General features: G+C 35.0%; 1 protein-coding gene across 1 annotated transcript; it reads right to left on the bottom strand.

Moving 5' to 3' along the window:
* Positions 1-3299: 3299 nt before the first annotated feature.
* On the bottom strand, positions 3300-4250 carry LOC138389870 (olfactory receptor 6N2). Its single transcript, XM_069478527.1, has one exon. It carries the CDS (start codon positions 4248-4250, stop codon positions 3300-3302), a length of 951 nt encoding a protein of 316 aa, XP_069334628.1.
* Positions 4251-27134: the final 22884 nt, after the last annotated feature.

The following is a 27134-nucleotide window of genomic DNA, read 5'->3' as shown; positions in this document are numbered from 1 at the left end:
CGGGGTGAATGAATGCCTTTTGCAGTAATTTGGAAGGAACTAGAGACCATTATCCTCAGCAAAGTATCTTAAGAATGGAAAAACAAACACTACACCACATGTACTCTCTAATAAATTGGAACTAATTGATGGGCACAGAAATACAGAGAGGGAAGTGAATATCAGTGGAAATCAAGCAGGGGGAGAGGGAGGACGGGAAGGACAAAAACCCACCTAATGTGTACAATGAACACTATTCCAGTGATGAGCACTTTTATAGCCATGACTCAAGCCATGTATCAAAAACATCTGTACCTCCTTAATATTTTGAAATAAAAAATAAAATAAATGGTTAGAAAAAAATATACCATGAAAGCACTAATAAAAGTTACAATAGCTAAATTAATATAAACCAAAGTAGATTTCAGAAAGGAGAAATATTATCAGAGATTTGTTAAATGGTATGCAAAGGTGAAAGGGTCCATTCACCAAGGAGACATAATAATCCTGAATATGTAAGCAACTAACAAACAGAGCCTAGAAACTTCAACACTTTTGACCCATATGCAATAATTTGTAGAGAGAAATGGACACAGAAATAGGAAGGAAGAGAAAATAAAATTAAGTAAAGAAATACTGGGACATTCTCACCTACAAATGAGAATGATGACTTCTGTCCTCTTTGTTCCAGGGAGATGTAAAAGTTACATATGTGTGTGCATGTGCATACATGTACATGTGGGTATATACATAATTTTTACAAATCCATGTATATGTAAACATTCCACAAGAAAAATAGTTTCAAATATTCTACTAATCTGCCTGCATGGCTAAGAAAAGTCTTATATTTTAAATAATTGTTTGACTATTCAGAAAAATGTATAGATACTCCAGAAATCTTAAACAATTGTGGGAAATTTATTACTGAGGAAAAAATTCTGATTTTTTTATGACAAATTGTCAGCCTTGGATTCAAGAGCCATAAAGGACATACAAGAAAATAAAGGGTTAAATGGAATCTTAGAACTGTATAATGTTAGCGATGAACATCACCTAAAGATAGCTTATTTACTCACCACAGTTTGTGAATAAAGAAATACAGATCCAGGAAAGATAACCTTGTGTGACACACCATTAATGGCTAACTAGTTATTATCAAAGATATTCAAAAGGCATCTACAATTTGGGACAAGCTGAGGCTGGTTGTGTAGAAGACAGAGGTGAATCCCACTAGAGTAGACCAATGCACTCTATGAAGAGTGGGTTCCAGTAGTGATTAGAGTCAGGATGGCATTGTTAAATACCAATTAACAGGGGTGGGTAAGGTTCATTGCATTTTTTTATTCATCACACTTTTATTTTTTTATTTATTTATTTTTTTTTATTTTTTTTTTTTGTTGAGACAGAGTCTCACTTTGTTGCCCAGGCTAGAGTGAGTGCCGTGGCGTCAGCTTAGCTCACAGCAACCTCAGACTCCTCGGCTTAAGCGATCCTACTGCCTCAGCCTCCCGAGTAGCTGGGACTACAGGCATGCGCCACTATGCCCGGCTAATTTTTTCTATATAGATTTTTAGTTGTCCATATAATGTCTTTCTATTTTTTTTTAGTAGAGACAGGGTCTCGCTCAGGCTGGTCTCGAACTCCTGACCTTGAGCAATCCACCCGCCTCGGCCTCCCAGAGTGCTAGGACATCACACTTTTATTGACTAATCACTATGTTTAGACATCATGCTAGATTTGAACATATAGCAAGTAACAAAACTGAAATAATTCCAGATCAAATGTAGTTTATAGACTTGTAGGAAAAAATGACAAACTATATCTATGTATATATATACCTACATCTACATATACTCAAACATGCATACACGTTTAAATTGTTATACATTTTTTGAAGGGAAGTGAAACATAATTTCAAAGACAAGCACGAGTAACATAAATTAGGCTGCATGTTCAGAAATCCTCTAAAAGTTTGCGTCACTTGAAAGCAATATTTGAACAGAGATTCACACAATTATAAGGAGTGAGCCAAATGAAATGTGGGGGGAAAAATGGATGAAGGTTCTGAAATCAGAAAAAATCTTAAATGTATTTGAAGAACTCAAAGGGAGATCATGTGGCTAGGAGAGTGCGCTGAGGGAGAAGAGGCATCAGTCAATGTTGGAGAGGAAGGCAGGGAAGAATTTTGTTTAGCCTCATAGAGTATGATGAGGCTTTAGATTTCATTTTAAATGCAATTGGGAACCATTTACAAATGGTATATACAATTTAGGTTTAACACATATCAGTTTGGATTTTATGTGGAAAAAATATATTAGAAAGAAATAACAGCAGAAGAAAGGAGAATGGGTAGAATATTATTATATTAATACAGTCTATATTTTTCATAAGTATTGGTATACATTAGTAATGAATTGGAAGTAGAAGTAGAAGATGAGGAAGCAAAATAGAATATTAAAAATTTTCTGGCAAAAACATAGGGAAATAAAAACATCAAGTTTTCAGATTTGGAAATTTGAAGATTTCATTTTTGATATATTAAGTTTTTAATTCTCGGGAATTTATATTCAGGTAATATTGTTAAGTAAGCACTTGAATATACAAGTCTCAAGTTCAGGAGACAGTTCTGGTTTGGAGATATAAATTTAAGAGCCCTTGGCATAGATAGGAATGGTATTTACAGCCTTAAGAGTAACTTTGTGTACCTAGGCAGATAATGATACAGGAAAAAGGAAGCTGAGAAAGACTGATTAGAAAGATTAAAAAAAAAAAAAAGGGAGATAATCATGTCAATGGAAGGTAAGAGACAAATGCTATAAAGAAGTAAAGACTGGTTATGTGTGTCAGGATTTCAGGAAAAGGGAAGGACAAGAAGGGTCTAATGGATTTGGCAGCATGGAGGTCAGGCAAAATATTGATTGGAAGTTCTGAGCCAAAACTAGATATGAATGTGTTGAAAAATGAATAGACAGTAAAGAAGAAGAGATAGGTTGCATTGAGAAGTTTAATTAGAAAAAGGAGTAGAGAAATTGATCTCTAGATGGATGGATATGTGTGGCCAAGAAAATGTATATTCTATATGTAAAGAATGTAGATACTAAAATGTTCTTAAACGCTGACAGAACTGATCGAGTGAAAATTAGAAAAGATAAATATATAGGAAACAAGAAAATCATAAAGAAATACTGTCTTTGAGAAGGTGAGAGGAGATGGGATCTAGAACATGTGCGATGATGGGAACATTATTCAAGGCCAGGCCAAAGGTATGTAGAATATTTATGAAGTGAACATTGAGGTGGAGGAAGGACATGGGAAGAAAGTCAGTGGTGAGTGGGACTAGCTTTCCTCCCCTTCTGGAAGGTCCTCTTGATGGCCTTAATGAGTTCCTTGTTACGAAGACTATAGATAATTGGGTTGATCAGTGGTGTTAGCACAGAGTAAACTACAGCGAGTGTCCTATCAAGGGTCAGTGAATAGCTCTTCTTTAACCTCACATACATGAAGATGATGCTCCCAAAGAAGATGAGGACCACAGTGAGATGTGAGGCACATGTTGAGAAGGTCTTCATTCTTCCTACTGCTGTTTTTATCTTCAGCACAGCCCCGATGATTCTTACATAAGAAACCATGATAAATAGGAAGGTGATAAGGATGATGAAGGCATTGATGGCAAAGTCCACCACAACATTAGTGGATGTGTCCTTGCAGGCCAAGCTCAGCAGAGGTGGAAAGTCACAGAAGATGTGTTGGATTTCATTGTAGCCACAGAAGGGGAGCTGGGAGATCAGGATGACCTCAGAAATGGGACACAGGAAGCCACAAGTCCAACAACCTGCAGCCATCTTAGCACAGAGTGTGGTAGTCATAATCGCAGGGTAGTGGAGGGGCCGGCAGATGGCTAGGTAACGGTCATAGGCCATGGCTGTAAGAAGGTAGCATTCAGAGGCCCCCAGGGAGTGGAAGAAATAGGTCTGAAGGAGGCATCCTGCAAAAGAAATGGTCTTCTTCTCACTGAGAAGATTAGCTAGCATCTTGGGGATGGTGGTGGCTGTATACCACAGCTCTAAAAAGGAGAGAACACTGACAAAGTGGTACATGGGTGTGTGTAGGGCTGCATCCAGTCGTATGACTAAGAAGATGAGCATGTTGCCGCAGATGGTGAACAGGTATGCCAAGAGCAGCAGGACAAAGAGCCAGCCCCTGACATGTCCCACACTGGGGAAACCAAGAAGCACAAATTGAGCCAGGCTCGAGTGGTTGTGTCCTTCCATGGGAGGCTGAGGTGAAGAAGGCAAGAAGAAAAAACTGGATTGTTGTGACTAAATCCAAATCAAAATTTCATTTCTCTTTTTCTCTTAATTTAAAGGCAGCACTTTAATTACTACTATTACTATTACTACTAATACTACCCTAAAAATAATAATAGCTAACTCTTATTAGCACTTATTATGCATCAAACATTTTTGCAAGTGTTTTGCATTCAACATCTTACTTAATTTTTATAGTCCAATGAGATAAGTACTATTGTTATGCCTATTTTACAGATGAGAAAACTCAGAAATGGAGAGAATAAAGAGATTATGACACTTTTTCATTTTATATAGATACTATTTTGCAGAAACAAAATTTGAATTTGTGTTCTCCATGCCATTTATTTCCATACTATGTGACCTTCCCCAAACATTCTATCCCTTCTCCCCAGGCCATAGTCATTCATTTAGTCAAATCTCAAAGGGTGCGTTTTGTGTATGAGATTAATGTAGTGGCAAGTCTTTTCTTATTGTTTAGTTCACCTATATAAACATTTATTAAATATATATGTGTCAGGCATAAGGAATACAAAATTCAACAAATTATAGTTTCTGCCACCAGAAGGCTTACAACCTCATGGGGAAGCAGACACATCAATCGGTCATCTCAATTCCACATGTGAAGTACAGAACAGTGCAGAGTGCCAAAGAAGGGGCTCATGTCTCAGACCGGGAAGACTGAAAAAGGCTTCTTAGTGGAAGACTGAAAAAGGCTTCTTAGTGGAAGCCTTGAGCTGAATTTTCCAAGAAGGGCAGGAATCAGTTAGATAAAAGAAGAAAAGAAGTATTTCAGACAAAAAGTATTTAACAGAAGTCCTGAGCAGCAAGCATCCTGAGTTAGGGAAACACATTTCCCTGTATCCCTGTATGGTAAGGGAACTGGGAAAGTTCACCCAATGATTTGAGACCTTATTTATTTATTTATTTATTTTTATTTCATCTTATTATGGGGGATACAGAATTTCAGGTTACATACGTTGCCCATGTACCGCCTGTCCCCCCAAGTCAAAGCTCCAGGCATGTCCATTCCCCAGACAGTGCGTGTTGCACCCATCATGTAGGTATATACCCAACCCCTCTCCACCGCCCCTCCCCGAGTCAGCACCTTCAAGCGTGACCATTTCCCAAACAGTGTGCAATGCACGATTTGAGACCTTATTTAAATAGATGTGGGGCATCACAGAAGAATGTTAGATAAATAAGTGATATGGTCAGATATAGATTTTTAAAACATAACTGAAATTTAACTACTTTGAGCTCAAGCTCAGAGATGAAGGTTTGAATTTGCCTTGTGGGTGTGCTGATAGAAGATGAGTGGGATGATTAACATATTTGGGGTAAGAATGCATATTTAAAACCAAATATGACAAAGTGGCAATAAGCATAAATTGTGTATTTTCAGAAAACCAATTTTATGAGTACAGGTGAGGAATACAAAGCTGCCTGGTGAGATTTCATGTAAAAAAAAAGTATTGGACGTTCTAATTATTCTCAAGCAAAATGTGAAGCAGATGCGAAGAAAAAAAAAAAAGGAAAAAAAAGAACAACAAAAAACACAAAGTGACTTTAAATGCATAAAATGGTAGCCACTGTCAGTTGCACAATACCCTGTGTAGATCAGGCTGCATTTGAAGAGGGCTGTTCAATTCCAGTCATCATACTGACAAACTGCAGTCTCTTGCTTGTTTTCATCATCCTAATGCTTGCCACAATGACTGTCACATTAAAAGGATTCAATAAAATATTGTTGAAACAAACTAATTAATTTAATAGTTATTTAATGTAATAATTTGTAAACCAATCCTTTCCCTTCAACTCAAACCACCCACTCAACTCCAAGCATTCCTTTGGAACCTAAATGGCCTGAAATACAAATAAACTGTGGGGTTTGATATTTTAGAATACTAAGTTCATTCAGAGCAACTGGTGTATAAAAAACTCTTCTTGAATCTCTTCTATTCTAAAGAGATTGTACATTCACCTCTCCAGTTGCAGGAGACAGACATTTTAAGACAGAAATCCTTGCCTTATCCCATTTCTGATACCTTTGCCCCTCCTGAAAATTTTCTTCTGGTTCAGTTTTCTTCTCCATCTGGCAACTGCTGCTCATCCATCAAAATCAGGTCAAATGCTAACTCTTTAAAGACATCCTTCCTAAACCCCCAGAAAAAGTTATCAATATTTATTCCTTCTTCTGTGTCTTCATAAGATTTGTATTTAGCATAGTGCATTACTTTTTTTTAACAAATATATCTTCCCCATAAATTGTTAAGATCTTTGAGAATAAACATAGCCCTTCATTAATTATTGTATATAGATCTACTAATATCTGGAACAATCAGCATAGAACTATGATCTCAATTAATGTTTTTTTAATGTACTTGATTTTTTTTCTAGCCTGAATTTATGTTTTCCTCAGTTGTGCTTGAAAACATCCTTTTAGTTGTTCTCTGAACACTTTAAGCTCAATATATCCTAATGAACTTACCATCTCAAATTTAGTCTGACTTCACTTCCCCTAATCCTGTGGTTGGGCCCATCATTACTCCCACTGACCCATAGAAATTAAATTTAAAAAAATTGTTGATCATCGTTTGTGTGCAAGGAGCTGTTCTAAATGATGTTTCCTCTTTCTACAAATTATCTTTTCTGAAATCTACTACTTGTGTAGGTCAAGTAAGGTCGAGCAAACATGGAATAATTTCAGAAGCACCCCGAACACCTTGGACCCTAAATTCTTGCATTGCCAAATGTCTTTAACCTCCAGTTAGAGAACCTGTGTAAGGCCTTCTCTAGGTGAAGCCTTTTCAAATGCAGTTTCTCCAGAGAGAATACAATATAGATGCTCCTTGACTTAAATGGGGTTACATCCCAATAAAGCCATAATAAATTGAAAATAACATAAATTGAAAATGCATTTATTAGTAATATGCCTAATCTACCAAAGATCATAGCTTAACCTAGCCTACCTCAAACATGTTCAGAACACTCACGTTAGCCTACAGTGGGGCAAAATCATCTAACACAAAGCCTATTTTATAATAAAATATTGAATATCTCATGGAATTTATTAAATACTGTACTGAAGTATGGTTTCTACTGAATGCATATTGCTTTCACACCATTGTAAAGTAGGAAAATTACAAATCAAGCCATTGTAGGTCGGGGACCATCTATATGTCATTAGATTTTCTTAGTCACAGCCTCTATTTCATGAATAAACTTTTCAGAAATCTCTACTTTTTATCATCTGTGCCGGCACATAGCCAGTCTGTGGCAAAACACAGGGCAACTTCTTGTCTCTCACCATTTTCAAAGCAGGTGTTAGACAATCCTGGTTGTCGGGTGAATTTAAGTATTAAACGTAGAGGACAGTATACAGGATTGCCTTTAAAGTCTCTTCCCAAATTGATACTCTAAGTCTCAAAACTGAATATTCTGAGTCCCTGTTATTTAAATCATCTTTCCACTAAAACTTTACCATTATGATTTCATAATAGTACTTGTTTTTAAATCCCTTATCATTGATCCCAACTCTCTGATCCCTGATCAGTGCACCTGGTACGGCCACCACTTCACCTACCAACCAGTGAACATCATTCAGTGTCTGCTTTGGTCTTGTCTGGCTCAGTGATGTGTGGTAGATGAAACCTGGACCTAGGAGCCTTTTCTCCTTTTCTGTGGGTCTTATCACCCTGAGGCAGAGTCCCCAGAGCTAGGGCTGACTGTTTGAGGCCACAAGGGGCACAGGGAAGGGAGAGAACCCCGGCCCCAGAGACGGGTGAGAATCAGGCTCAGGGGAGGCCCCTGGGAGGGTGCTTGGATGGGCCTAGTTTGCCTCCCTGGGGAGGTGGGCTCAGAGAAGCCTTTCCCCAAATGCTTGCTATCTCATCGCCCTTCCTTGCCGCTCCTACCCCCTTATCTCTAGGGACTTCTTAATATAGACTCTTGGGTTCTGGCTCTGAAAACATGACCCTAATCCTCCCACCACTCTTCTCATAAACACATGCACTCTTACATTCCTTGTCTCATTTCAGAAGCCAAAGAGGCTTTATATTTCCTCTCATCTTTTCAGACAATTTCTTTCCCTGATCATGTGCCTAATCCCACCCAATATCATTATCATTCTTCCTTTGAGAAGCCTCTCTGATAAGAGCTTATTCTGAAAAACAAACAAACAAAAAAAACGGATTGTGGTGCCTTAGGAATCTTAATTTGAATGGTGGCTCCAATAAAAGACTCATTTACTTAGCATCTGCTAGGTAACACATATCCTTCTAAGCACAATGCATGTATTAACTATACAATCTTCACAATTAGTCTAAGAGGTTGGTACGATTGCTAGTCTCACTTTACATTTGAGGAAACTGAAGCACAGAGTTTAATAATGGGCCTAAGGTCACACAAGTGCCTGTCTCAGAATTAGAAACCAAATCTCTCTGACCCACGGCTACCAGAAGTGTTAACAGTGGTCAAAGGAATGTAACCAAGGTCACTTAGCAACAAAATGGCATCTGTCTCAACTCCTGTGCCCTGGACCACTACTCATTACCTGTAAGCAGTCATTTATTTATTTGAATCTGTTTTTTTCATGTGTAAATGAGTGCTGTGAGGAGTTAAGGGAGATAAAATGCAAAAACTAACTATTCTGGTTTTAAAATGTGTTCGTCTACATTTCTTGCTTCAGCATAGGATATATGTTTGTTAATTAAACTCCTCCAAATGGCTAACTTTGTCTAAGCTACTTAACATCTCACACCTTTATTTTCTTCACCTTTTAAGAAGACGTATTTGGCATGCTACAAAGTTATTTTTGAATTGAGAGGTAATAATAACTGGGACAGCAAATGTTTTTATTGCAAGTTTAATTTATTTAATAGATATAGGATCATTAAGATATTCTTGCTTTATTAACTGTTTTTTTGGTAGTAATTTTCCCAGGTCATGTTTAATAAATATTAATACAATTAATAAGCATTAATTTTAAAAAAGAAGACATATTTGGGTTGCTTTGAGAATTAAATCACATGTCAAATGCCTTCCAGCCAAAGAAAAGAAACATGGCCATAGTTTAACACAATTAGGTTTATTGATTCACTGCAATGAGGAGAATCACATGCCATTGGAGCTGTGGAACACTTCAGTGAAAGGGTGCTAGACAGGAATTATCACAGGATGTGGCCTTCTGTCGGGAGATTTTGGTGAGGTTTTAAGGGAGCAGAGCTTGCTCTGGATTGTGTCCTGTCAGTTAATGAGGATAATTCTATGACTGGGTACCTTGAATCTTATCTAGACATAGACTAACACTGTAATAGAGAAAGCTACAGCAGTCACTCATGTTAGCCAGGAGAGTGAGATTTTTTTCTGGTTTGTACAGATAATTGTTTTTAAATATGCTTAGATGTGATTATTAAGTGGTCTTGTTTTCCTCTCACATCAGCATGGTTACAGAGTGACCTTGTCTGATGTTGATATTCTGTGCGAGAACATCATAGACTAACTTTGAATGTCTTTCTCTTTCTCAGATAAAATACATAAAGGGCAAAATACGAAGTCTGGTACATAGTAGGTGATTCATAAATTTTAAGTTTCTTAAAATTTACTATTATACTATAAATTGCCATATGATCCCACTACTGGGTATATATCCTAAAGAAACGAAATCAGTATGTTGGTGAGATATCTGCACTCACGTATTTATTGCGGCACTATTCACATCGCCACTTTATGTAATAGAATCAACCTAGGTGTCCACCAATGTCTATCTTTCAAACTGAATTGTAAGTTTTATGAGGTCAGAGATCATCTTCATTCCATATATGACTGTTCAGTGCTATATCCTTATTGCCTAACCCAGTGTCTGGCATGGAGAAGACATTCAATACACTTAATAAATGTATTTAAGCCACATTTATTTCCTATCTATACTTGTTTAGAGGATTTTGTGAGATTCAGTCTGTTTTCCCAGTGTTTTAAGGCATTTTTAAATTTTAATTCTGATTCTGTCATCTCCCCTTTTGTGCATTAACCCACTTTATGTTAACTACAAGTTTGAAAAGTATGCTATTTAGGTTCTCTTCTTCTAGGTTATTAGTAAAACTTTTGAATGTCCCTCTTGATTGAGTACAGCTCACTGTGAGAGTCTCCCTGCAAAATGTTTCCAGGATGTGTCCATAGGACTGAGATAATGTAAGGAGAGTGAAATGTGAGGTAAAAGCCTTAGCAATAATTAAACAGAACTAAGAAAGACGTTATGTAAAATATGTAAAGATGCTGGCTCAGAATTCAGACATCAGTGGGAGATGCTAAATTGGAAACCAACATGAAAGTAAGTGGCCATTTATTAATTTGTACTGAGAATATAATTTGTCCTAACATTGTGATTTGATCAGTGTAAAGTTGACCAGTCTACACTCTACAAGATACTATATAAATATAATACGTTAGGGCCAGAAAACTTTGTCTTATAGGACCAGATGGTAAATATTTTAGGCTTTGCAAGCCCTGCAGTCTCTGTCACAAGTACTTGACTCAGCCTTTGAAGCACAAACGTAACCATTGACAATATGTAAACAAATGAATGTGATTGTGCTCTGATAAAACTTTATTTACAAGAACAGACTGCAGATCTTTATTTGGTCATGGGCCATAGTTGGGTCCAGCATTGTAGCTTGGCAACCCATTACATGCATATTTTCTCTCTCACACACTCACACACATTTTGTTTTGAATAACATTTCTCTGATTCTAGTGTTTTGAAAATTCTCTCATTTGAAATTATCCCTTATCTCCCTCCCTCAAAAAGAAGTCTTCCAGCCAAAAAGAAAAAAAAAAAAATCCCCAAGTGCATTTAGAGAAAATACATATTCTCTTACAAGTTTTCTCTTATTTCTTCAATGTACTTTTAAAATATAGACTTTTAGAACCCCATATCCACTCTGCATCCTGGCACTTAGAACACACAGAGATGTCAGAGATAACTCCAGCAAATCCTGATAAGGACAGTGATTGCAGTGGAAATGTCATATAAACCTCTTTTTGAAGGAAGAAAATAGATATCAGAAGGCTAGCCCACCTATTAAAAAGGAAATAAGCTATAATTGAAGGGAAAGTGTAAAGCACATCACTCACACATCAAAGTTTATTTAGAAATTTTTATAAATCTTTTGATTATTTATATAGGACTTGTGAACTAGACAATTGTGCCTACTAATCAAATTTAAGCAAAATTCTTAGATAAGATTAACGTTAACTTTGCCTAGCACAGATCTCATCTGTTTTGTTTCTATGTATTCAAGGAAAGAAGTCAGGACAGTATTGCTGTTAATTTTTATTATGCATATAAAATGTAAACCTTCATGTTTATCATGAGTTGGAAATATTATTTAGTAGATTCTAGGAGGTCATAAAACATGTACAATCTGAAAGATTAATAATGGTTCATAAAATGTATTAATATTTGTGATTAATTATGTCAAAGGTATCTGAACTTGGTGTTTTCCCTCCAAAAAAATAAAAAAAAGTTTAGTTTTTGTTTTACAAAAGTAAAAATTATAAACATTCAGAACAGCTTTTAATTTTTAAAGTGATAATTGTATTTTACTTTTTCCTTTCTGGTCAACTTTGTAGCAATCTTGAAAAAAAAATAAAAGTGCTTCTGGAAATTGTTAGGCTGAACCCAATGTGGAGCTTTTTCTAAACTGTGACACACATCCTAAACTCTTGCTCAGGAATCTAAACTCTGAATATTTTTAAGCTTCTCACATGAATTTAATATACTCCCACATGGCTTATTTAGCTCTGTTTCTAGAAGCCTATAAGACAAAAGCTTCAGATTCCAGATAGTGCTTTATCATATAAAGCAAAATTTAAATTTTAATTTCTTCTAATGCTGTCACCCTCATAGGCTGCTGAGTATGACTAAATTACTTTGTAAGTCTTAATCACTTGTTGTCTCCTGCTGGAAACCTCTGTCACACCATATGCCACTTTTTTTTCTTCTCCTTCTTCTTCTTGAATGTCATGAATATTCTTGACCTTGGAGAAAGATGTTAAATTTTCATGAATACCACTTTTGGAATTTTGTATCATTTTATTTTATCAAAAAGTCAATTTAGAAAGAATAGATTTTTTTTTCCTAATATTTATTTTCCCCTCCATGAATGTGTTCTGCTCATTATTTAAATGACTTATATAAGGACATTAAATAGAAATTTATAACAATACCCAAAAATGTCTTGAATACCTTTTGTTAGGTATTTTATGTATATTTTGTTAGTTTTTAAAATGCTATCTCTTTAATTACATTTTCTGATTTTTGATGTTATACAATAATAAAATTCACTTTTTTATTGAGTTGTATGAAGCTCATCAACTCTCCATTTTAATGTTAATAATTATTTGTGGTTATCTATGTTTCAACATAAATAAGAATATAATCTACAAATAATTAGTTTTGGTTTTTTCTCTTTCCAGTATTTATACTTTTAATTTCTATACTCTTTTTGCTCATTTGATACATTAGCCAGTATCTCCAGTAAAATATCTTTTGCATTATAATATACCTTTATAATGATATACAATGGTTGACCATATTTTGTAGGTCTATGTGATATTTTAATACATTTATATAATGTATAATGATCAAATCAGGGTAATTAGGATATCTACCACATGAAACATTTATCTTTTTTTATGTTGGGAACACTTGAATTATTCTCTTCTAGTTATTTAGAAATATACAATAGAGTATTGTTAACTGTAGTCACCCTATTGACTGATGGAATACTAAGTCTTATTTCTCCTATATAATTGTATTTTTGTACCCATTAATCAACTTTCTTTCATTCCCCCCTTCCCTACCTTTCCTGGCCTATAGTAACCACCAATCTAGTCTCAAGCTTCATGAGATCCACTTCTGTAGCTCCCACATATGAGTGAGAACATGTGATATTTGTCCTTCTGTACCTGGTTTATTTTGCTTAACATAATTAATTCCAGGTCCATCCATGTTGCTGCAAATGACAGGATTTCATGGCTGAATAACATTCCATTGTGTATATATACATTTTCTTTACCTATTTATCCACTGATGGGCATTTAGGTTGATTCCATATTTTGGCTATTGTAAATAGTGCTACAATAAAGGTTGGAGTGCAGATATCTCTTTGATACCCAGTAGTGGAATTACTAGATCCTACAATAGTTCTACTTTTATAAACAATTTATATAAATTACCCAAACTCAGGTATTTTGTTATAGCAGCATGAATGGACTAGCACATTTGTTACCAGTGTTCTGCATAAGAAAATGGCAAAGGAGTTGTTTGCTTATGAAGCCTATGTACTAGATACTCTCTAACCAAATGAGTTTTAATCTGAGCCAATTTGAGACAAAATCACTTGTATCTTCTGAAACAGTATAATTTTCCCAAAGTTGAATACATGCCTCTCACACAAATATGGAATGAACATTTGCCAAAGGGGTATTTAACTCACCTATGAAGGAACCAACATGCTGTTACTGCTGGTTCAAAGAGGTTTTGAGTTCAAAAGGGACTTTTATAGTCCTCTGGGGAAGTCATACTGAAATAAATCTTATTAGTTTTTATTTTTGCTTCAGGCATTTTTTGTACAATATGAAAAATGTTTGGTGTTTGTCCCCAGTTCTTGGCACAGAGCTCCTTATCCCTTTTCATTTTCTGAGTGATGACAGTGATAAAAGCCAAGAGTTGCCTCATTAGAACAAACAAGGCCCTTATCACTGTTATCACTCAAGAAATTACAAAGGTTTTAAACTCCTGGCAGAGGCCTAGATCTTCTCCAGATTGGGCCTTGTAAGAATGATCAAGCCTTGATCAGAAGCTTGTTCAGCTCAGCTTCATCCCCCAACTTCGGGGGAGGGAAGAGAAGCTGGAGATTGAGTTCATCACCAAGAGCCACATTCAAGCCTACCCAATAAAACCTCCATAAAATCCCCCAGGTGACAGGGTTCAGGGAACTTCTGAGTTAGTGTACACAACTGTGTGCCCAGAGTGTAGCACAACTCCACAGAGACACGGGCTTTTGTGTTTGGGTCCCTTCTGAACCCTTCCAGATGTATGTGTTCATCTGACTTCATTTGTATCCTTTGCAATAAACTGTAATTGTCAGTACAGAAAAAAAAATAGTTCTATGATAAACCTTCATGTTGTTTTCCATGTTGGCTTTACTAATTTACATTCTCAACAATAGTGTAGAAGAATTTCCCTTTCTTGACATCCTCACCAGCTTTCATTATTCCTTTTTTTTTTGGATAAAATCCATTTTAACTGTGGTGAGGTGATATCTCATTTTTTGATTTACATTTCTGTGATGATTAGTGATGTTGGGCTTTTTTCCATATACATAATACCTGCTAGCCATTTGTATGTCTTCTGTTGAAAAATGTCTATTCAGGTCATTGCCAATTTTTTAACAGTATTATTTGCTTGTTTTGCTATTGAGTTGTTCGAGTAGCTCTATAATAACCTATATACTAATCTCTTGTCAGATGGATAGTGCACAAATACTTTCTCTGTTCTGTGGATTGTTCCTTCATTTTGTTGATTGATTCCTTTGCTGTACAGAAGCTTTTTATTTTTTAATTATTATTCTATTTTAGAGACAGGATCTCACTCTGTCACCCAGGCTAGAGGGCAGTGGTGCAAATACAGTTCACTCTAACCTCCAACTCTTGAACTCAAGTGAGCCTCTTTCCCCTGCCTCCTGAGAAGCTGAGATTACAGGCACGTGCCACCATTCCTGGCTGATTTTTAGAGGTGGAGTCTCACTATGTTGCCCAGGCTGGACTCAAACTCCTGGCTCCAAATAACCCTCCCACCTCAGCCTTCCAAAGTGCTAGGATTATAAGTGTGAGTCACCACACCCAGCCTACAGAAGCTTTTTAGCTAAATGTAATACCATTTGTCTATTTTTGCATTTGTTGCCTGTGCTTTTGAGGTCCTACTGAAAAAATCTTTGGCTAGATTAATGTCCTGGAATGTTTCCCCAGTGTTTTCTTGTAGTAGTTTCATAATTTCAAGTTTTATATTTAAGTCTTTATTTTTATTTGATTTTTGTATGTAGTCAGGATAGCAGTCTAATTTCATTCTTCTGCATATGGTTATGCGGTTTTCCCAATACCAGTTATTAAAAAGACTGTTCTTTCCCCAATGCATGTTCTTTGAGTCTTTGTCAAAAATAAGTTGGCTATAAATGAATGGATTTATTTCTGTGCTCTCTACTCTGTTCCATTGGTCTATGTATCTGTTTTTATGCCAGTACCATGTTGTTTTGATTATATAGTTATGTAGCATATTTTTAAATCAGGTGGTGGTATGCCTCCAACTTTGTCCATTTTGTTTCTTTTGCTATTCATAGTCTTTTGTGGTTCCATATAGATTTTAGAGTTGTTTTTTCTATTTCTGTGAAGAATGTCATTGGTGTTTTGCTAGGGATTTCATTGAATCTGTAGATCACTTTGGGTAACATTGATATTTTAACAATATTAATTTTTCTTATCCATGAGCATGGAATGTCCTTTTATTTCTTGTGTCTCCTTCAGTTGTTTTCATTACTGTTTTATAATTTTTCAGTTCTTGTATTTATTCCTCAGTGTTTTATGTATTTTTTTGTACCTATTGTCAATGAGATTGCTTTCTTGATTTTTTTCCCATTGTTTATTGTTGGCATATATAAATACTACTGATTTTTGTATGTTGATTTTGTATTCTTCAACTTTACTGAATTCATTTATCACTTCTAGTAAAATTTATTTTTGGTGGAGTCTTTAGGTTTTTCTAAATAAAAAATCATGTTCTCTGTAAACAAGGATAATTTGACTTCTTTCTTTTCAAGCTAGATGCCCATTATCTCTTTCTCTTGCCTGATTGCTCATGATAGGACTTCCAGTATTACAGAAAACCCTTGTTTTATTCCAGATCATAGATGAAAGGCTTTCAATTTTTTTCTTATTCAGTATGGTTTAGTCCTGGGTTTTGTCATCTATGACCTTTATTGTTTTGAGGTATGTTCTTTCTATACCCAGTTTGTTAAGCATTTTTATCATAAAGTAATGTTAGATGAAATTTATTTTCATCAAATTTCATCTATTGCTTGTTCAATATCTATTGAAATAATCATGTGTTTTTTTCATGGTTCTGTTTATATGATATATAACATTTATTGATTTGCATATGTTGAACCATCCTTATATCCCAGGTATGAATCTCATTGATCATATTCAATGATCTTTTCAATGTGTTGTTGAATTTGGTTTGCCAGTGTTTTGTTGAGTATTTTTGCATCTATATTCATGAGGGATATTGACCTGTAGTTTTATTTTTTTGCTGTGTCCTTGTCTGGTTGTGGTATTAAGGGATTACTTGCCTTATAGAATGAGTTTGGAAATATTCCTGTCCCCTCAGATTTCTTGAAGAGTTTGAGTAGAATTGTTATTAGTTCTTTAGATGCTTGGTAGAATTTAGCAGAGAAGCCATCAGGCCCTGGGATTTCCCTTGATAGGATAGATTTTATTATAGCTTCAATCTTGTAACATATTATCGGTTTGCTCCATTACTTGATGATTCAATCTTAGTAGGTTTTATGTCTACATGAATTTATCTACTTCTTCTAGGTTTTTCAATTTGTTGTGGTATATTTGTTTATAACAGTCTCTAATGATTCTTTGTATTTCTGTGGTATCAGTTTTTGTGTCTACTTTTTTATTTCTGATTTTATTTATCTGGATTTTCTCTCTTCTTAGCCTAACTAAAACTTTGCTGATTTTGTTTATCTTTAAAAAAAATCCTCTTTTTATTTTTTTAGTGTCAATTTCATTTATTTCTGTTCTCATCCTTATTATTTCTTTCCTTCTACTAAGGAAAGAGTTTGGTTTGAGTTTGGTTTGTTCTTGCTTTTCTTATTCCTGGAAGTAAATGGTTAGGTTTTTTATTTGAAGTCTTTCTACTTTTTTGATGTAGAAAGTTTGTTGCTATTAACTTCCCTGTTACTAACGCTTTCTTTGTTTCCTGTAGATGTTCATATGTTATATTTCTATTTTCATTTGTTTCAAGAAAGTTTTAAATTTTCTTCTTAATTTCTTCATTGGTCATTCAGGAGCATGTTATCTAATTTCCATGTACTTGTGTAGTTTTTAAAGTTCCTCTTGTTGTCAATTTCAAGCTTTATTCCATTTTGGTCAGAAAAGACAAGTTCTGTTTCTATTCTTTGCTCTATATTGGTAAATTAATCATCAGCACTGTTGAAATGTACAGTTATATGACATAGTAGAGTAATGAAAATATTAGAAAGCTAGCTAATTTGTGTGACCTTACACATTAAATATTTTTAAGGTATAGTCTTACTATAAAACTCATAAACTCTGATGGCCTCAACCTACTTCTCAAAGAGTGAGACTGATTTTAAATGAAAGTGGATCTCTCATTTTTTTTTTTGTTGTTGGTAGCCAAATAAAACAAAATAATCCACATGGAGAAAGTGAATTTTTTAGAAGAAAAAACTACAGGGTAAAAAAAAAAAGATCTTAATATGATTTTGACTTTTTTGAATTTGTTGGTATTTGTCATGTGACCTAATACATGGTCTATTCTGGAGACTGTTCCATGTGCTGATGAGATGAATGTGTATTCCAGAGTAATTAGGTGAAATGTTCTGCAAATATCAGTTAGTTCCATTTGGTCTAGTTTGTAGTTTAACTCTAGTGGGATTTTTTTTTTTATTTTCTGTCTAAATAATCTGTCATTACTGAGAGTGGAGCTTTGACATTCACTATTATTATTGTATTGCAGTCTATCTCTTCCTTTAGCTCTATTAATGCTTGCTTTATATACTTGGGCACTCCTGTCTCGGACACAACGATATTTAAAATTGTTATATTGTCTTGCTAAATTTACCCCTCTATCATAATTTAGTGACCTTCTTTATCTCTTTTTATAGTCTTTGATTTATAGTCTCTTTTATCTAATATAAATATAATCCTTCCCTTTTTTGGTTTCCTTTTGCATGGATATCTTTGTCTCCTCTTTATGTTCAGCCTACAGAATATGTTCATGTTCTGTCTTTATAGATGAAGAAAGTTTCTTGTAGGTAGCATATAGTTGGGGTTTCTTTATTTATCCATTCAGCTAATCTATGCATTTTATTTGGAAAGTTGAGCCCATTTAGATTCAGTGGTAATACTGATAAGAAAGGATTGACTACTCCTTTTTGTTATTTGATTTGTAGTAGTTTTGTAATTCCTCTCTTTCTTTCTTCCTTACTTACTGTCTTCCCTTTGTGGGTAAGTGATTTTCTCTGATAGTATGTTTAAATTCATTGCTTTTTGTTTTTAGTGCATTAATTATAAGTTTTTGCTTTGTAGTTATGAAGTTTACAAAAACATTATATGTATGTGTGTGTGTACATATATATGAAGTTACTTTAAATAGGTGACAACTTACCTTTGATCACAAAAAAAGAAACAAAGGAAAAACTAACAAACCTCTATAATATTACTTCATCCCACACACAAACATTTTGACTTTCTTTGCCTCAGTTTATGCATTTTTATGTTGCCTATCTCTTAACAAGTTGCTGTAGCTATTATTGTTTTGGATAGATTTGTCTTTTAGTCTTCATATCAAAGTGGATTGCATACCAAAGTATTCTGAGTTTGTTTGTGTACATATTTTACCAGTGGGTTTTATACCTTCATGCGATTTCTTTTTGTACATTAGTGTTTTTACTTCTTTTAGATTGAAGAACTCCCTTTAGCACTGCAAGACAGTTCTAGTGATGATGATGAATTCCCTCAGTTTTTGTTCATCTAGGAAAGACTCTCTCTCCTTCATGTTTGAAGGATAGCTTTGTTGGACATGGTATTCTTGGTTGGTAGGTATTTTCTTTCAGTACTTTGAGTATGCCATCTCACACCCTCCTGGCATGTATGGCTTCTGTTGGGAAGTCTGTTTCCAAATTGGGGTTTATTCATATATTATTTGTTTATTTTCTCTTGTTTATTTTAGGATCCTCTCTATTTCCTTGATCATTGAGAGTTAAATTAATATATGCATTGGGGCAGTATTATTTGGTTTGAATATATTTGGTGATCTCTGACCTTCCTGTGTCTGGATATTTATATCTTTCTCAAGTTTTTGAAAGTTTTCTGTTATTATTTATTTTAAATAAGCTTTTAACCCTTGCTCTTACTCAGCTCCTTCTTGAACACCAAGATTTGGAGTTAATTTCCTAGATCTGTGGGAGATCTTTGTTTCATTTCATTTTTTCTTTTTTCTCATCTGACTCTATTTTTATATTTACAAATAGTCTGCCTTTGGCTCACTGATTCTTTACTCTGCTTGATTTATTCGCTGATTGGGAGCCTCTAATAAATATTTGAGTTCATCAAATATGTTTCCCAGTTTCAGGATTTCTGTTTGTTTTTTCATTACAACATCAATCTCTAAGTTTGTCTAATAAATTTCTGAATTGATTTTATTTGTTTTTTTGGAGACCACTGAGTTTTCTTAAAAACTGCTATTTTGAATTCTTGATCAGGAAGCTCATCTATCACAGTCTCATTAGGGTCAGTCACTGCCTCCTTGCTTTGCTTATTTGAGGAGGTCATGATTCCCTGTTTGCTCTTATTTCTTACAGATCACACATCTTCACATTGAAAGATTTATTCCAATCTGGTTGGCTTGATTTTGTCTTTTTTTTTTTTTTTAACACATATGTTTCCTTAGAGATTTCTTCACAATTTTACCTGTTGAATATGTTTTTTGCTAGGTCACTGTCTCCTTTTCAGCACTAGATGGTGATGTAAGCTCAGGTTTCCCTCATCTCTAGCAAATGTTTGGAGCACTGCCCTTTCAGGATGTGGGAGATGTCAAAGCGGAAGCTCAGGTACTGTGGGAAGGCTAGCTAGGGGTTCATGCCCAGGGTGCCCGTGAAACATACATCCTACAGTGTGGTGCCATTCAACAGCAAGTTTGATTTGGCATGTCCTTTGAGATACAAAGCTGAGTTTCCTGGGCTGGAGATGTTAGTTTCACCTACCCTGCCCTTTGTCTCTGTCCTCAGGAAATTTTATTTCTGTAGGTACTCAAAATACTTCCTGTGGGTTGAGACAGAGATAGTCTCCTACCAGGGAACCCAAGATGTTGTGGAAGCTGAGTTTCCATCTCAATCTCTTTTTTCCAGTGTAGTAACTGTAAGTTGGGGTGAAATTTTCCAAATACTTTGCACCTAACAGATTGAAAGAAAGGTGGCACAGATTTAAAGTCTAATTATTTTCCATCTGCACAGTTTTTCTCACTTCTCCATGGCCCTGGGAACTATCTCATACTCATATTTGGGTTCTAGAGTATTGCTGATAATATTTTGTGGGTTGTGTATTTATTTTTGTTTTTCTCCGGGAGAAAGAATAAAGCTAGCTTGCTCCTACTTTACATTTTGGTGACATGTCATATCTCTGCTGTACTTCATGAAATAGAAGTTATTTTAGCCATTAATCTTGTTTTGTTTTTTATCTTAAAGCACATGTTTTTTCACACTTCACACTAGGTCTGCGGCATAATTTTAAAGGGTGCCCTTTATTAAGACAAGAGCACTTCTTGTAATCTGTAGTTTTGCTATTGTTTTTCAATTTTTAAAATTGTGTATGGTGATTAAATGCTTTTTTATTCTTTAATCTAATGAAATAATCATGTTTTTTCCCTTTTAATTTGTTAATGTGATAAATTATAGTATTATTTTTCAAATATTAAATTAATTTTATATTTCTGAGATAAATCAAACTCAATCAAAATCACTTAATACAGATTATTTGTTTGGAGTTGGAGTATCTGGAGAGAGAATTTCCCATGTATATTAATGAATGATACTGTCTTCTAATTTTTTTATAGTAATGATTTTGTTTATTTTGGAATCAGTAATAGGTTTCCTTCATAAAATACATTGTTGTTGAGCTGTGTTTCCAGTATTTCTATTCTCTGAAGAGTTTTTGTAAAAATAAGGATTATGTTTTTCTTTAATATTTGATAGAGCTCATTTAAGTATTGTGAACTTAATGTTTTCTTTCTAGTAATTTTTTAACTTATAATTCAATATTATTCAGATTTCGTATTTATTCTGACTGATGTTGATATTGCTAATATTCAATTTTTCTACAAATGAATCTAATTTAAAATTTTAATTAATTGACATACATTATTAATATCTTATTGTAATTTTAAACTTTGTTGTATCTGTAGTTATAACAATTTTACATTCTTAAACTTTTTTATTTTTACTTTTATCTCTACTTTATTCTTTATGAGTCCTCTCAAGAGTATTTTGTGCTGGGTACAGTGGCTCACACCTGTCATTCTAGCATTTTTTGAGAGGCCAACACGGGAGGATTGCTTGAGGTCAGGAGTTCAAAAACAGCCTGATCAAGAGCAAGACCCCATCTCTACAAAATATAGAAAAATTAGCCAGGTGTGGTAGCATGCACCTGTAGTCCCAGCTACTCAGGAGGCCAAAGAAGGAGAATAGCTTGAGCTCAGGAGTTTAAGGTTGCAGTGAACTATGATGATGCCACTGCACTGTAGGCCAGGAGACAGTGAGACTCTGTCTCAAAAAAAGAAAAAACATAAAAGAGTTTATATAATTTTTTTCCAGAAAATAAATTTATTTAAATATAATTTTTGTTGTATATTTATTTTTATTATATTAATTTCTGCTCTCATATTTATTATTTTCTTCCTTGTATTATCTTTTACCTCCTGGTATTATTTTTCTAATTTCTCAATCTGAATGTTTAGTTAACTAATTTTGGAATTTTTTTTTATAATGTAAACACTTTGGGCTATAAAGTTCTAGGAAGCACTTTGGCTTTATTCCAAAAGTTCTGAAATTATGATTTTCATTATCCTTCAGGTATAAATGTTTTCTACCTTCCCCTATAATTTCTCATGAGACTCTTATTGTATAGAATGATTTTTAAAATATTAAATACATGAACTTGTTAAATTTATCATTTAGCTATTTATTTCTACTTTATCATTATTATAAGCAGAATTCTATATGATATTAATATTATTAATTTTCTTAACTGTATAGAGACGGCTCTTATGGCCTAGCATTTGTTTAATTTCACTTGTGCCTGAAGTTCAGCTGTATTCCATATACTTTCTTTTTTTTTTTCAGCACATTATGGGGGTACAAAAGTTCAGGTTATATATATTGCCCATGCCTCCCCATCCCCCTGAGTCTGAGCTTCAAGTGTGTCCATTCCCTAGACAGTGCACATCGCACTCATCATGTAGGTATGCACCCATCACCTCCCCGCACCCCCATATCCCCCAGTAAGAACTTCAAGCACGTCCATTCCCCAGGCAGTGCGCATCGCACTCATCAAGTAGGTATACACCCATCCCTTCCACCCAGCCCCGACCTCTGTCTGATACCCAATTGGTGTTATTCCCAAATGTGCACTCAGGGAAACCAGTTTGCTGGTGAGTACATGTGGTGCTTATTTTTCCATTCTTGGGATACTTCACTTAATAGAACGGGTTCCAGCTCTCTCCAGGAGAACCAAAGAGATGCCATATCGCCATTATTTCTAATAGCTGAGTAATATTCCATGGTGTACATGTACCACATTTTGCTAATCCATTCATGAATTGATGGGCATTTGGGTTGTTTCCACATCTTTGCAATTGTGAATTGTGCTGCTATAAACATTCGGGTGCAGGTGTCTTTTTTATAGAATGACTTTTGTTTTTCTGGGTAGATGCCCAATAATGGGATTGCTGGATCGAATGGTAGGTCTACTTGAATCTGTTTAAGGTATCTCCACATTGCTTTCCACAGGGGTTGCACTAGTTTACAGTCCCACCAGCAATGTAGGAGTATACCTGTCTCTCCACATCAACGCCAACATGTGTAGTTTTGGGACTTTTTGATAAAGGCCATTCTCACTGGAGTTAAGTGATATCTCATTGTGGTTTTGATTTGCATTTCCCTGATGATTAGAGATGTTGAACACTTTTTTTCATATGTTTGTTAGCCATTTTTATATCTTCTTTTGAAAAATTTCTATTCATGTCATTTGCCCACTTTTTGATAGGGTTGTTTGATTTTTTCTTGCTGATTTTCCTGAGTTCTAAATAGATTCTTGTTATCAGTCCTTTATCTGACGTGTAGCATGCGAAAATTTTTTCCCATTCTGTAGGTTGTCTGTTTACTCTTGTGACTGTTTCTTTGGCTGTGCAGAAGCTTTTTAATTTGATCAGGTCCCATTTATTTATTTTTGTTGTTGCTGTGATTGCCTTAGGGGTCTTCTTCATAAATTCTTTGCCTAGGCCAATGTCTGTAAGAGTCTTTCCTACGTTTTCTTCTAGAATTCTAATAGTTTCTGACCTAAGGCTTAAGTCTGTTAACCACCGTGATTTGATTTTTGTGAGAGGTGAGAGCTGTGTGTCGTGTTTTAGTCTTCTACCTGTGGCTATCCAGTTTTCCCAGCACCATTTATTAAATAAGGAATCTTTTCCCCAGAGTATGTTTTTGTCTACTTTGTCAAAGATTAGATGGCTATATGAGGACAGTTTTATATTTTAATTTTCTGTTTTGTTCCAGTGGTCTGTGTCCCTGCACTTGTGCCAATACCAGGCAGTTTTAAGAACCACAGCCTTGTAGTATAGTTTGAAGTCTGGCAAATTTATACCTCCCATTTTGTTTTTGTTGTTTAAGATTGCTTTTGCTCAACGGGGTCTTCTCTGGTTCCATACAAAGCATAAAATTATTTTTCTATATCTGTGAAAAATGATGTTGGTAATTTAATAGGAATTGCATTGAATCTGTAGATAACTTTGGGCACTATAGACATTTTAACAATGTTGATTCTACCGATCCATGAGCATGGTATGGTTTTCCACCTATTTAAATGTTCTGCAATTTCCTTCCTCAGTGTTTCGTAGTTCTCCCTACAGAGGTCCTTTACCTCCTTAGTTAAATATATTCCTAGGTATTTTATTTTCTTTGTTGCTATTTTGAAGGATATTGAGTCCTTAATTTGGTTCTCCGTTTGACTGTTGTTGGCATATATGAATGCGTCTGATTTGTGTGTATTGATTTTGTATCCTGAGACTTTAGTGAATTCATTGATCAACTCCAGGAGTCTCTTGGTTGAATCCTTGGGGTTTTCTAGATATAACCTCATATCATCAGCAAAGAGTGAAAGTTTGATCTCTTCTGTCCCTATTTGGACTCCCTTGATTCTGCTCTCTTGCCTGATAGCTCTTGCAAGGACTTCCAATACTATGTTGAAAAGTAATGGGGACAGTGGGCAGCCCTGTCTGGTTCCAGTTTGAAGTGGGAATGCCTTCAGTTTTTCCCCATTCAGTATGATGTTGGCTGTGGGTTTGTCATATATGGCTTGTATCATTTTTAGATAGGCCCCATCTATGCCTATTTTGTTAAGTGTTCTTATCATAAAAGGGTGTTGAATTTTGTGAAATGGTTTTTCTGCATCTATTGAGAGGATCATATGATCTTTATTTTTGCTTCTACTATGTGGTGAATTACATTTATAGATTTGCGTATGTTAAACCATCCCTGTGTCTCTGGGATAAAGCCCACTTGGTCATGATGGATTATTTTTTTGATAAGCACTTGGATACAATTTGCTGGGATTTTATTGAGAATTTTTGCATCTATATTCATAAGAGAAATTGGTCTGTAGTTCTCTATTTTTTTTTGCATCCTTTCCTGGTTTTGGTATCAGGATTATGTTGGCTGGTAAAAAGTGTTGGGGAGAATCCCATCCTTCTTGATATTGGAGAATAGTTTATGTAGGATGGGCACCAGTTCTTCTTTGTAGGTGTGGTAAAATTCAGATTTGAACCCATCTGGTCCAGGGCTTTTCTTTTTGGGAAGGTTTTTTATTGCTGTTTCGATTTCAGATCTAGATATCAGTCTATTCAGGAATTCTATTTCTTCCTGGTTGAGCCTGGGAAGGCTGTGAGTTTCTAAGAATTTGTCCATTTCCTCCAGGTTTTCTAATTTGTGTGCATAAAGATTTTTGTAGAATTCATAGATGATATCATGTATCTCTGTGACATCAGTCGCGATTTCTCCTTTTATGTTCCTGATGGAGGTTATAAGAGTTTTTTCTTTTCTGCTCTTGGTTAGTCTAGCCAGAGGCATGTCAATTTTGTTTATTTTTTCAAAGAACCAACTTTTTGTTTTATTAATCTCCCTTATGGTTTGATTGTTGTCCTTTCCATTTAGTTCTGATTTAATCTTAATAATTTCTCTCCTTCTGCTGGGTTTGGGGTCGGTCTGTTCTTCCTTCTCCAGCTCTTTGAGTCTATTCATTAGGTTGTCTATTTGTAAGTTTTCTGTCTCTTTGGTATAGGCATTTATGGAAATAAATTTTCCTCTCAGGACTGCTTTAGCTATGTCCCACAGATTTTGATAAGTTGTGTCTCCTTTGTCATTTAATTCAAAAAATCTTTTGATTTCTGACTTGATTTCTTCATTTATAAAATGATTGTTCAGGAGAAGGTTATTTAGCTTCCATGACTTTGAGTAGAAATGAGGATTTCTGTTAGGGTTCATTGTTACTTTTATTCCACTGTGATCTGAGAAGATGCATAGTATAATTTCTATTTTTTTAAATTTTTTAAGACATGCTTTATGTCCTAGGATATGGTCAATCTTGGAGAATGTCCCATGAGGTGATGAGAAGAAAGTATATTCAATGGTTTTTGGGTAGAATGCCCTGTAGATGTCAGTCAGGCCCATTTGTTCTAGCATTCTATTTAAGTCCAATATTTCTTTGTTTATTTTTTGTTTGGAGGATCTGTCCTGAACTGTCAGTGGCGTGTTAAAATCTCCAGCTACTAAAGTGTTTTTATCTATCATTTGGTTCAGATCAAGTAGGGTTTACTTTATGAATCTGGGTACACCTAGATTGGCCGCATATATACTAAATATAGTTATGTCTTCTTGCTGAATTGTACCCTTCACCAGTATATAGTAACCATCTTTGTCTTTCATTACTTTTGTTGATTTAAAAACTAAGTTATTGGAGATTAAAACCGCCATGCCAGCTTTCTTTTGGGTTCCATTTGCTTGAAATATTGATTTCCACCCTTTTATTTTCAGTCTAAATGCATCCTTGCAGGTTAGATGAGTTTCCTGAAGACAGCAGATACTTGGCTTATATTTTTTTATCCATTGGGCCAGTCTATGTGTCTTGAGTGGGGAATTCAATCCATTCACATTTAATGAGAGAACTGATAAGTGAGATAGATTGCTGTTCTTCATGTTGGGTTGAATTTCATTGATCTGTTTTCTCTCTTGAGCCATTATGATAACTGGGTTTTTATCTTTATCTCTTGATTAGTTTTACATTCGTGGGTTTCTTGTGCTGGACCACGTGTAACTCTGTTTTGAGTACTTCTTGGAGAGCTGGTCATGTCTTGGTGAATTCTCTGAGTTTTTGTTTATCTGAGAATGTCTTAATTTCACCTTCATATATAAAACTGAGCTTAGCTGGGTACAGGATTCTAGGCTGGGCATTATTCTGTTTCAGAAGAATGAGAATGGGGCCCCAATCTCTTCTTGCTTGTAAGGTTTCAGTTGAGAAATCTGGTGTGATTCGGATGGACTTTCCTTTGTATGTTACTTGTTTCTTTCTCCTTACAGCTCGAAGAAGGGCCTCTTTAGTGGATATTTTCGTCAGTCTGATAACTGCCTGATGTGGTGTCTTCTTATTTGGTATGAATCTCCCAGGGGTTCTTTGAGCTTCTTGAACCTGTATATCTAGAGATTTGGC

Source organism: Eulemur rufifrons, chromosome 8, assembly GCF_041146395.1.
Source record: "Eulemur rufifrons isolate Redbay chromosome 8, OSU_ERuf_1, whole genome shotgun sequence".
In the NCBI taxonomy this organism is placed as follows: Eukaryota; Metazoa; Chordata; class Mammalia; order Primates; family Lemuridae; genus Eulemur; species Eulemur rufifrons.
The sequence above is the reverse complement of the archived record's forward strand: the minus strand, read 5'-3'. Positions and strand labels throughout refer to the sequence as shown.

Excerpts from the sequence above, each read along its gene's own strand:
- LOC138389870 (XM_069478527.1), bottom strand. The coding sequence starts at position 4,250 with ATGGAAGGACACAACCACTCGAGCCTGGCTCAATTTGTGCTTCTTGGT.